Here is a 13482-nt window from a genome sequence, read left to right as displayed (position 1 = left end):
CCTTTCTCATAGGGTGTGTCTAGTCCCAATGAGCAGGAGATCTGTGAACAGATCCCCTCCCAAATCAGACATCGATGTCTGTTCATTATTTTTTGCCACAGAAGGTTTTCAGACCCATACTAGATCTGTAGGCAGCCATGCTTCCATTTACATCTAACTGCCTCCACAGAAAAAAAAAATGTATTGAAAAAAAAAAAAAAACAGAAAAAGGATGCAGACAGTTTAAAAGGACTGTACTTAAAAGAGCACACGTTTTCATCATGAAGTTTCTGACCTGTCTGTCTGACAGCTGGACCTGATTGCACCACCCTGCTATGAGATATGGACCTACAGGTTTTCTTTACTCTGCAAGTCAAACCACAAGGCATGGATAAACCTTTCATCAATATTACACTGGCAAAAGTGTGGCCAAATAATCAACGTGTTAAGTCAGCATTACAGCTTAACTGCTATAACCTTAACTCATTGGTTCCTGCAGTTCAACAAGCCAACAGTAGAGGGAGATTCCTTTATGAAAACATGAGTATCCCCAAGGCTTGCCCGATTTACTGTATTTACATAATATACAAGTGACTTTCACTGCTGCATTATCCGAACAGGAATTTATTATCTCCAGGACAAGCTGGCAAGCAGCACTATGACTCACAGAGTATCACAGCCTATGCAGGCTTTCAAAGAACTGGATGTCCGCTGCCCTGGGTTCGCTCTGTATAGCCCTGCTTTGATCTCCAGTTTTGGCTCAGGTTCTGTCTGCCGGCAGGTGCTGTCTAATATCGCAGCCGCACAGGCACATCATAACTATGCATTATTTGAAAAGGGAACATACTTCATGATACAGAATGAAAGCATCAGTAGGAATAGGTACAGAGCAACAAGGCTCAGGTCATAACAATGGCATGTCTTCAAAACAGAAAAATGGACTGAAAATCAGCCTGCACGCCAAAAATATAGCATGGTGAACATTATAGTGCATTTCCATCTCTGCAGTCAAAATTGTGACCCCCCACCCCCACCCCCCAAATTATATGTTTGTTCTGTGTTCCCAATACTGTTGTTTATAAATATTTTTTTCCTTTTCTTGTTTTTTGGAGCAGGATTATACATAGAACGATACAAGCTGCTTCTACAGTTTTGAATTGCTTGCAACGAACAATTAGGCCCCATGTACACGGGACGTTTCTAAACGATGGAAACTGACAGCTGGAAAACGTAGGTTAAAAAAAGTCTGTTTAGATGCATTTGCATAACGCATTTATGCGCGTTTGTGTTTAGAAGCGTTTTTTACAGTTAAGCACAAGAGAACCTCCCAAATGCCCAGAATCAGGGTGGATAAAAATCAATGATTTAAAAAAAAAAAAAAATCAGATTTTTTTTATTTAAATCGTTTTTTTTTTGTTTTTTTTTTTAAATAAAATGCTTTTTGAGGAAAATATATTACCATCCAAAGGTTATTCCATCATGCAATAAAGATTAGTTTTTTATTATGTAGAATAAGGCTGTATATGTTTAATTTTTTTGGTAAATAAATTCCATGAATCCATTCACAATGTCATGCTCTTCCAGAGGTTTTTGTAAGATTATTGGGCGGTTTCTCTGCCTACAAGATATTATCACAGATGCTTGGTTTACTTTTGCAGTTCTCAAAACTGAATTTGACTCAGCGGAGATCACATGCCTCTTCTCACAGCAAAAATGTTATAACATGAACAGAGTTAAGAAGAAGACCTTAATCCTGACTTCTACAAACCTATGAATACAGAATCGACCCCTTCAGTGCTAAGTTTCAAGAAGTTCAGTGAATAGAATAGAAACAATATTTTTCTGATTGTTTGGAGTGGAATAGATCTGCACAAGAAGAAAGTGAAACTAAGTGTGAGGAGGAAGGGGCTGACAGTCTAAGTTTCTTAAAATATATATATTTTATTTAGCCAAATTAGTTAACAAACATGGATGTTTGTTTAAGCAAATCACAAATGCTGGAATGTTATTGTTTCAGTTGAATAAATCTATTTAAATTGTTATTATTAAGGTAATGATTATTTTCTCCTTCCTAAGTACAACAGAAAAGTTGTCCAAATATGAATGATTAACCTATTAAACTGGGGAAACTGGGGATAAAAAAACTAATATGAAAAGTTGTTATTCTAAAAATCTTCATCTACTTGCATATTAAAGTTATACCAGCAAGAATTAGTCTTTATGTAGAAAACTATGATTTAAATCAAGCCTTACTGACTAATGATTTAAATCGTGATTTAAATCAGTTTGATTTAAATCAAATCCACCCTGCCCAGAATGCACTGAAAAGTGATAAATTATTAACTATTTCAGAGAAATACAGAGAGTAGAAGCAGAGACAGCAGTATGTGTTGAGATCAGCTTAGGTGTGAGTTGCTCATTAACATTTCTTTTGTTTCCAAGGGTGGGAAAGGTGTCTGCTAGAGTGAGTTAAGGCCACCTGGCAGGGGGCCTTCATGAGGAATTTGAGGTGCGAATGGTCATTAACATATCTTTTGTTTCCAAGGGTGGGAGAGGTCTGAGGTGTGAATTGGTCATTACAATGTTTGACAAGCTTGGTAGGAACATCCTGTGTTCAGTGTTTTGTCCATTTGAGTACCCTGAAAACAAATTGCATGCATTTTTCATGATGAAAACAGGCTTTGGACAGCACCGGGAACTGGAAGAGTTAAAGCGCAAACGCTTATAAAATGCAATTTGCTGTGATTTTGCGTTTGAAACGCTGATAAAATGGACTCTTGAACGCAAGTTTTCTGCATTCAAAAAACGAATGTAAACTCAATGCCTGTAAACGACTGTAAACGAAGATGTGTACATTGACACATAGGAAAACATTAGGGAGAGTTCAGGGGCTGCTAAAAAAAAAAAAAAAAGCTGAACATCTCCTAAACGTGAGTTTATTAGCTGCAGTGTACATGAGCCCTTAGGGAACAGACTGTGGGACATTTTTTTTTAAATGAACATACAATGTGCCAAGCTAGCCTTGAGATATTTAAACATTTGTTCAGACAGTGTGCACAACTAGTTTACAACTGATCACGGAGCATGCAAGCGGGGTACAGACGGTTATTTATGGCAAACAGAGTTGTGCTCAAAAGTTTGCATACCCTGGCAGAAATCATAAAATTTTGGAATTGGATACTGAAAAAATTACTGATCACACCAAAAAGCTGTCTTATTTAACCACTTGCCCTCCAGAGGATTTACCCCCCCCCCCCCTGACCAGGCCATTTTGTGCGGTACAGCCCTGCGTTACTTTGACAATTGCGCAGTCATGCAACGCAGTAAATAAATTAAATTTATGTCCTTTTTCCCACAAATAGAGCTTTCTTTTGGTGGTATGTGATCACCTGTGCATTGGTGAAATATAGATTCTGTTAGTTATGGGGAAGATTCCTAGGAACTGAATTACCCAGTTAAATAGCCTTTTCTTTCCTCAGTTTTCCAGGACAACAAACTAGAAATGAGAAGCGAGATTTCCCATATAAGAGCAGAATAATCATTTTAACCCCTTTCCTGCCCGCCTGGGCTCCCTTAAAAAAGTTCTGAAAACCAGAGTGTGGGAAATATAAGCTGATCACATGACCAATGTGATTGGCTGGCACAGTGGTCACGTGATTGGGAGCGCGTTTCCTGGCTACTGACCAATGACAGGACAAAAAACTGTCTTTCACAGCTCAGTTTTTGTGTTGGGAGCAACATCAGCCACCCAATGATGCATATGTACAGGATGTATGAGCATTAAAGTGGTTGTAAACTTTAGACATGAAATATGAACAAAGCATATCCCAATATAGTGTGTGCTTGTCTCAATCCAGAGAACTAAGTACAGTCAGCTGCCTCATTCCTCTGCTATCTGCACTTCTGTCAAGTTTTCCTGACACCAAGAAATTAAGGTTGACAGGGGAGGGACCTCCAGCAGATTGACAGCCTCAACTCTGTTCCTGTGAGCTGTGTGATTGGGGGTGTCTCTCTTCCCTCCAATCTTTGGTAGATGAGTCCTCTAAATACGCTATCATTCATACACTCTTGGGCAAGAGGCTCGATTATACGTCCTATGACATATACATAGTAAGGTGTACCTTTTTATCATGAGTTTATTACTTTAATATATTTATTATCTATTATATGTCCTATGAGATATACATAGCCAGGTGCACCTTTTTATCACTTGTCCATCACCTGAATATATTTATTACTAACATCATAGGGCCGTATGCTTTCAGTGTGTTTGCCGGTTTCTATCAGCCTTGCTTTTATCTCTACTAACATTTATATTATTGCTATCATTTTTATAATGTTTACTGTTTTTATTAGTATTATATATTTTTCATTACTGTTCGCATTATTAGGGTGAATTACACCATTTTCATTATGCAACCAAATATATGGGCACATACATATTTCCTCCTTTTCTAGCAAAAGTCACTCAGTGTGATTTTTTAAAATATTTTTTAAGTTTTCATTAATTCCATACGCACAAAGCACTTCTTATATGGCCCCAACCATGCACCAACCAGCATATTCCAGATTTTATATATATGTTCCAGATTTTAATCTCATGTCGGGCCCCGACATGGGAAACTTCCCTGCATTTCGCACTCCAGGGTCCCGCTCGAGGGTAGCGCAGTATATGCGCCTATTCAGGGATATTCAGCCAGTCATAGAGGCTTCTTCCGCCAACAGCAGAAGTGATGTCGGCTCTGATGCACTCTCAGGTGCCCGTGATGTTCATCTTATTGGTTTCAATAATGACAGAAACGTGTTCTTTCGTTTTGGTTTTTATTTTGTTTACATCAGCATTAAATTTGGCATTCACATGTGTCTTTTACCTACGTGTTCCCCTCCTCCTTTTATGAGCTCATGGGGAGGAGAAAAGCTCCCCATGGCTTCAGCCATAGTGATTTATAGCATGGCCTACATCCAGGTTGGTCACTAGCTCTGAGGAAAGGGATCCGTCCCTGAAACGCGTCGGCAAGCCTACCACACTGACAGTCGACACCCCACCATTGATATCACCATCTCCACCTTTCTACTAAGGTTTACAATTATGCCATGTTTGTGAGTATGTGTTCATCCTTTTTAGTTATAAATAAACCTTGGATAATGCACTCGGGGTTTGCGCCTCCTGTTTGCTATTTTTTTAATCAGCTCTACTCATGTAAATTCAGCTCTCCACCACCTGTTTTTTTTTTTTCTTTTAGAGCTGAGAGATCTTATGTAAATGATGCACTTTGAATGGATGTAAGGGAAAGATAAACAGGTACAACTTATATAGAATGATTTGTTTCATCTCTGTGAATCACCTAAGGCCAGTCACTTCACTGGGTGTATGTAAGGTTTAACAACCCCATTAAAGCCCACCTTTTTGCCACAGCACATTAGGTGTTAGGGAAGTCCTAGTTAATTGAAGCACAATTCTGGGCACAAAAAAAAAAGGAAAAAAAAAAATCACGTACAGTAGGCACCTCCCTCTCCTCTGACACTGCAAAGGAACATGCTTTTCAAGTCTAGAGGGTAACACGAGATGCTGCATAACTTACCTGACTCCCCACTTCAGCCAGCTCTTCTCCCTGAAGCTCTATGCTTTGGGGGGGGGGGGGGGTCCTTCAGCATTATCGCATGCAATGCAAGGCTATTAACAACCCTGCATTGTATGTGGAGAAGATGACCATGCAAACGTGGCTCAGAGCACAGTGGCTGGGAAGGAAAGTATTATAGTCTCTTCTGCAACCCTCTAGACCAGGGGGTCTCCAAACTTTCTAAACAACACATTTTACTGTCCCCTCAGACTTCAGGTGGCTAGACTGTGGCCAGTGTGAGTAGACAATGTTGTCAAGCTTTGTGGTCAGTGGGAGTAAAAAAAAAAAAAATTACAGTGTCTGTGGTCAGGAGGAGGAATAGTGCTCCATCACTGGTTTTAATGGAAGGAATAGTGCACCATCATTGATGTCAATGGACGGAGTAGTGCCCCATCATTGGCGTTAGAGGGAGGTATATAGTGCCCCATCATTGGGACTAGTGCGAGGTTTAGTGCCTGATTGATTATATTAGTGGGAGGAATAGTGTCCTATTATTGGCATCATTGAGGAATAATACACCACTGTTGGGGTCAGTGGAAAGAATGGTGCCTCATCAATGGTGTCAGTGGGAGGAATAGCTTCTCATATCATTGGAAAGAACAATGCTCCCAGGACCGGATAAAGTCAAGTAAAAGGCCACGTTTGGCCTGTGTGCCACAGATTAGAGACAACTGCTCTAGACGTAACGAGCATTTACCTTTGCAGTGTAGGAGGAGGGAGTGTCACTGGAAAAAAATGTTTCTGTTGTGCCCAAAACTCAGCTTCAATTACCTAGGATAAGCCTAAGCAGAAAATAAACGAATATAACTAAATGATATACAGTTGCAAGAAAAAGTATGTGAACCCCTTGGGATTACGTGGAGTTTTGCATGAATTGGGCATAAAATGTGCTCTGAATGTCATCTAAATCACAACAATAGAAGAACACAGTCTGCTGAACATAATACTACACAAACATTAGATGTTGCCATGCTTTAATTGCACATAACATGTAAACATTCAGAGTGCAGGGAGGAAAAAGTATGTGAGGCCCTAGCTTAATGACTTCTCCCAGAGCTAATTGGAGCCAGGAGTGAGCCAACCTTGACTCCAATCAGTGTGATGATATTGGATGTGTTGCTGACAGCTGTCCTGCCCTTAAAAAACACACACCTGTTTTGTGTTTACTGGTTTCAAGAAGCACTGTCTGATGTGAACCATGCCTCGCAGAAAAGAGCTCTCAGAAGACCTACGATCAAGAATTGTTGACTTGCATGAAGCTGGAAAGGGTTACAAAAAATCTCCAAAAGCCTTGATGTTCATGTGTCCACGGTAAGACAGACTGTCTACAAATGGAGAAAGTTTAGCACTGTTGCTACTCTCCCTAGGCGTGGTCGTCCTGTAAAAATGACTGCAAGAACACAGCGCAGAATGCTGCATGAGGTAAAGAAGAATCCCAGAGTGTCAGCTAAAGACCTACAGAAATCTCTGGCACATGCTAACATTTTTGTTGACACATCTACAATAAGGAAAACATTAAACAAGAATGGAGTACATGGGAGGACACCACGGAGGAAGCCATTGCTGTCCAAAAAGAATATTGAAGCACGTTTGAAGTTTGCAAAAGAGCACCTGGATGTTCCACAGCACTACTGGCAAAATATACTGTGGACAGATGAAACCAAGATTGAGTTGTTTGGGAAGAACACACAACACTATGTGTGGAGAAAAAAAGGCACAGCACACCAACATCAAAACCTCATCCCCACTGTAAAACATGGCGGAGGGAGCAGCATGGTTTGGGGCTGCTTTGCTGCCTCAGGGCCTGGACGGATTGTTGTCATTGATGGGAAAATGAATTCCAGAGTTTATCAAGACATAAAACGTACGACCATCTGTCCGCCAACTGAAGCTCCGCAGAGGATGGGTGATGCAACAGGACAATGACCCAAAGCATACAAGTAATTCAACAAAACAATGGCTGCAACAGCACAGAATAGGCCTTCTGGAGTGGCCCAGTCAGAGTCCTGACCTCAACCCCGATTGAAATGCTGTGGCATGACCTTAAGAGAGCGATTCACACCAGACATCCCAAGAATATTGCTACACTGAAACAGTTTTGTGAAGAGGAGTGGTCCAAAATTACTCCAGATCGTTGTGCAGGTCTGATCTGCAACTACAGGAAACGTTTGGTTGAGGTTATTGCTGCCAAAGGAGGGTCAACCAGTTATTAAGTCCAAAGGTTCACATACTTTTTCCTCCCTGCACTGTGAATGTTTACATGTTATGTGCAATTAAAGCATGGCAACATCTAATGTTTGTGTAGTATTATGTTCAGCAGACTGTGTTCTTCTATTGTTGTGACTTAGATGACGTTCAGAGCACATTTTATGCCCAATTCATGCAAAACTCCACGTAATCCCAAGGGGTTCACATACTTTTTCTTGCAACTGTAAATGTATTTTAACATACAGCAGATCTCCATGTCCTAAAGAAAATAAGAGATTTAACAAGTAAAAACAACACAAGTCATAAGGTATGAGCTGAAGAAAAGTGAACCATCTGTTAGAATTGTTGGACACATAAAATATATTTGGCTGTGTGCTACAAAAGAGAATCCACAGCGTACAAGAAAGCTTTAACTTGACTGTAAACATTTAAAACATGAATGTCACAAGGCCTAAGCTTTAATGTAAACATAAAAAGACACCATGTGCACTGAAAAGCTGCCGGAGTATGACTTGGATGAGCCCAAGGTGAAAAGCAGATCAAGAGTGACCTCTCAAATACAGAATCATTATATAAAACAGCCATTACCCCAAGAAGGGTAAAATCATTTCCAGATCTCTACAAACACCTGCTAAAAATGTTATACAGCTCACGTGTTATATGAGTTAGGCTCCATTACCACTCATGCAGGTGCGATGGTACACTCATACTTTTGTGCATTTAGGTGTGGCATCTAGTGCAGCCCACTCATTTCAATGCGCTGCCCAACATGCAATAAAAAGGACAAAAGAACTGCAGGCACCTTTTTTCTTTTTTATTCTTTTTTTTTAAATTGCATTGCACCATGTATGACAATAACTTACCACATGTTGCAGTGCTTTCAATGTGTTTTCAATGCAAGGGATACTGCACATTTTTGTGTTGCATACAGAAGATGCTCTACCTAGAGAATGGATATGTATGCACAACTCATCACACTCTGCACTGCACAACCCATCAAAAAGTACCACCAGGCACCCAGTCTTGTTGGGCCAGCGCAGCCCCTGTCATGCTCCACCATCACACATCTGGTCATGCTGAGCCACCGCGCACCATGTCACACTGTGCACCACCACGTACCAAGATACATTCAGCAACCTGCACTCCCTCCCCTGTCGCACATTACAAGGCACATTGTGTGCATGGATCCTGTAGTGAGTGTTGAAGCAAGGTGCATTTCAGTCCCAGCACTTGCTGCACAGAGTAAGACAGAAGGCTTCTCAGAAAAAAAGGGGGTGTCCTTGTTGACTACCCTATCCCAAAATTTTGGGCCAAAATTGGTCAGAGTACTACTTGGGACAACTTCACATTCAGTTGAGTTGTCCTGCAAGGGGATCTTCAAACTTTTCAGTATGAGGGCCACACTGTATATTTTAGAAATATTAATAGACCAACCAAAAAAAGCAGTTTTGTAAATTAATGAATCAAATTTAAATGAATTAATTTTCCTATAATAATTTTTTGCAATCACCAAATATGATTTAAAGCAGAGAAAAAAAGCTTCTTTAAAAATAAAATATTAACCTGCGGTATGGATATCTGTCCATGTGTCCCTTACCCCACCCTACTAAAAATACAAATAAAATGAACCCTCAAAACAAAAAAGACAAAAACCTCAAAAGCTTGCTGCAGTTAAACTGTGTAAAAAAAAATAATAAATAAATAACTTTGATTTCATCACCAAATCCCCCCTATGGCTGACGGTAACAAAACCACCTTAACCATGATATAAATGCAAGCTTGTTGGTTGGTTAAGGTGGCTGTTATCCATCAGGCATGTGATCACATACCTGATGAAGGGGTCCTACAAAGCTCCAAAACGTTGCTTCTGGTATAAAGGTGCGATTGCTGAATAAAGCTCTGGACCTGTTCTGGGGATCTGTTTCATGCTGGTAACATTTTCTTGCTCTGATTGTCCCATGTCTGGTGCACAACTGACCGACATGTTCAGTAAAAGAGAGTGGTTAGTTTCACGTGTGTATGTGACTATGGGACATGTGATGCCCCCTATGACTGTATGTGTTGTTTTTCCATTCCTTTTCTGAATCTGCACAGGGGTTATGTCATGAGAATCAGATGTAATGATATGCAGTAGAGATCTTCTCATGTATATAAAAGTTTATACATGGCAAGCAATGATAGAAAGTGAAATCTTACTATTACGCTGCGTAGTATGTCTGGCAATTCGTGCTACAGGCTGATTTCCCCCCATAAATGGGTCCTGGATTTTGGTACTGGAAGCGCTGGTGTGAAGTGCAGAGTCAGAGTTTGTCCTGGAGGAAAGAAAAAAAAATGTTTACACCTAGGGGGAAAGAAAGGACATTAGGATGGCAACAAGCTAATAGCAGAGCACAGGCAAGTGAAAGGCACACGCAAAAGAAAGGAACCAAAAGATAAACACACAAAACTCTGTAAAGGCTGCGTTGTACTATTAAGGCTTTTCAATGAATATATGATAACTTTATCCACTCTCACTCAATGCCATGCAAATGTAAAAACTAACCATTTAAATAAGTTATGTATTAAAGAAAAAAAACTAGCATAAGAACTTGCATCTACCATAATATGGACTTGTCTGTAATCCTCTGCACAGCATCACTCAAAGGAGACCTCTGCGCTTTCCTTTCCTTGCCTGCTGATTGGTTCAATGTGCTGCTCTCTGTCCAACTTAGGGATGGTGCCAGTCCTGGACCAGGCTGCTTTGCTTTTCAGCAGTTTAAGCAAGATATAAAGTTGTGTTCAAAATAATAGCAGTCAGACATCACTAACCTGATCAATCACTGTTTTTGGTAGAAATGATATTTCTAAAATGGCAAATAATTTACTAGCAGGTGTAGTAGAGTAATAGAAATCCAACAGACCCAACAGTCATGACATGCATGCTGCTGATTCTGTGTAATTGAATCACTAATTGAAAGGGGCATGTTCAAAATAATAGCAGTGTGGAGTTCTATTAGTGAGGTCATTCATTCTTTGAAAAACAGGTGGCAATTATTGCCCTTATTTAAGGAAGGAAGGAAGGCAGCAAATGTTGTACATGCTGGTTACAGTGCATTTCTCTTGGATATTCTGAGGAAAATGGGTCGTTCCAGACATTGTTAAGAAGAACAGCGTACCTTGATTAAAACGTTGATTGGAGAGGGGAAAACATATAAAGAAGTGCAGAAAATGATAGGCTGCTCAGCTAAAATGATCACAAATGCTTTAAAATGACAACCAAATCCTGAAAAATGTGGAAGAAAGTGAAAAACTACCATTCGAATGGATAGAATAGCCAAAATGGCAAGGACTCAGCCAACAATCAGCTCCAGGAAGATCAAAGAAGGTCTAAAGTTACCTGTGAGGACTGTTACAATTAGCAGACGCCTATGTGAAGCCAAGCTATCTGCAAGAAGCCCCTGCAAAGTCCCACTGTTGAAAAAAAGACATGCTGAAGAGGCTACAATTTGCCAAAGAGCACATTGACTGGCCTAAAGAGAAATGGCGCAACATTTTGTGGACTGATGAAAGTAAGATTGTTCTTTTTGGGTCTAGTGGCTGGAGACAGTTTGTCAGACGACCCCCAAACACTGAATTCAAGCCACAGTACACTGTGAAGACAGTGAAGCATGGTGGTGCAAGCATCATGATATGGGGATGTTTCTCATACTACGGTGTTGGGCCTATTTATCGCATACCAGGGATCATGGATCAGTTTGAATACATCAGAATACTTGAAGAGGTCATGCTGCCTTATGCTGAAGAGGAAATGCCCTTAAAATGGGTGGTCCAACAAGACAACGACCCCAAACACACCAGTAAACGTGCAACATCTTGGTTCCAGACCAACAAGATTGACGTTATGGAGTGGCCAGCCCAATCCCCGGATCTTAATCCAATAGAAAACATGTGGGGTGACATCAAAAATGCAGTTTCTGAGGCAAAACCAAGAAATAGAGAAGAACTGTGGAATGTAGTCCAATCATCCTGGGCTGGAATACCTGTTCACAGGTGCCAGAAGTTGGTTGACTCCATGCAACACAGATGTACAGCAGTTCTCAGAAACAGTGCGACTACAACGAAATATTAATTAAGTGATTCAAAGGAAAGCAAAATCTTCAAACATTTTTCAGTTTATATAGTGAATGTTTGAGTTTGTAAAGAAGAATACAAACACTGCTATTTTTTGAACAGTCTAATATTCACTATTCTTCAATTTTTTCAGAGGAACAACACAAATTTGATTTTTTTTTTCATGTTTTGATTTGGAATAGAATGTGTAGTGTTCCCAATGCATTTGTATGTATTGAAATAACAGCTATTAGAAAGATTTTGAGCTTTATTCACTATTTTCAACACACTGCTATTATTTTGAACACAACTGTAAAATTGGCTTGTTCAATTTCAGCCTGCAGGTACCATTGTAATGACCAGCTTCTGCTGAACGGTCCAGATGGAAAACCCAGCATTCAAACAGCACTTGTAGCCAATGGCTGCAGTGATAATCTGTGTATTCTGACATATCCCCTACTGTCAGAACACAATAGAACAGCGGGAGACATTACTGCATCAACATCATTTCTGTTGACGCAGGGATCTATCACTTGTTGAACTCCTTGATCACAAGGCTGGCCAATGAAAATAAATTATTTTTTCAATGACTGCAAGGTGTTCTCCAACTAGACAAAGGAGAGAGGAGAGGCAGTGACATCATGATCTCCAACTCATCTTATCAGATAATTTCTTGTGTTCATTGGAAAAAAATACAAGGAGTTCTGTGAATGGCAGCAGTGACAAGTGGTCTGTGCATCATGGAGGCACAGGACCTGGAACGGATTGCTGTGATTACTGTAGTAGTGCAGACTACTACAGTGATTCTCAGCTTCTAAAGTGGTCTCTCAGGTATGAGATATGCATACTTACATTGTACTAAGCTGGACCAATGTAAATATGGACTACAGATCATTCCTGGAGTTCAGCTTTAGCTGTCTAAACATTTCAGCTTTAAGAGGTACATGCCAAAACTCAAGATAGAAATATGCAGCACACTTCACAAGAAATAAGTGCATGTCACTCTCTACAAAATTATATCAGTTTCCCTCTTCACACAAAATTAAATCTCATTTTCAGCAGCTTGTAAATGTAACTAAAGAGAAAAAGACAGCTGGCAACAGTCCCTAAACATTCACTGACAGATGCAGTTAGTAAGACCTTGATCAGAGGTTTGCTTGATAATCACGTGAGAAGCCAGATTTTTCCTAAACCGTTTTTTTGGTTGAAAGAATTTCAGTAATACAGACATCAGTGTCAAGGGTGTCCAAACTGTGTGCAAGCGGGGACTCTGATATAAAGGAGAAATTTGATGGGGATCGTGATGTAAGGTAGAATCTGAGGGCCTCAGGATTATTTGAAATTTCTATGGTTTGTTTTACTGAAGCTTTTTTCGATCATTCTAATGCCTCATTTACACAGGCAAACTTAAGTGTACACCCATGTGAGGGGTGTGTTTTGTCTGCCCAGCATGCACAGGTGTTCCATGCATCCATGTCCATGCAGTCCCATTCATGTCAGCTGGGATGCAGCAGCTGCTCACAATTTAACAGCCGTGTGGGTGTGTGTCCTCAAAACTCAGGGATTGAGGGTTCAGACACACCCA

At 40.2% G+C, this 13482-nt stretch overlaps 1 protein-coding gene across 2 annotated transcripts in view; it reads right to left on the bottom strand.

Moving 5' to 3' along the window:
* LOC149462779 (CREB-regulated transcription coactivator 3-like) overlaps positions 1-13482 on the bottom strand; it is a 191787-nt gene that overhangs the window by 55668 nt on the left and 122637 nt on the right. For both annotated transcript variants that reach the window (XM_089676403.1, XM_089676404.1), the window contains one exon: positions 10005-10120. In XM_089676403.1, coding sequence (XP_089532529.1) covers positions 10005-10120 — 116 coding nt within the window. The remainder of the gene's footprint in view (positions 1-10004; positions 10121-13482) is intronic.

This window comes from Staurois parvus, unplaced genomic scaffold, assembly GCF_062004578.1.
Source record: "Staurois parvus isolate SC_StPar_1 unplaced genomic scaffold, SC_StPar_1.0 ptg000168l, whole genome shotgun sequence".
In the NCBI taxonomy this organism is placed as follows: Eukaryota; Metazoa; Chordata; class Amphibia; order Anura; family Ranidae; genus Staurois; species Staurois parvus.
This window is presented reverse-complemented; position numbering and strand designations above follow the sequence as displayed.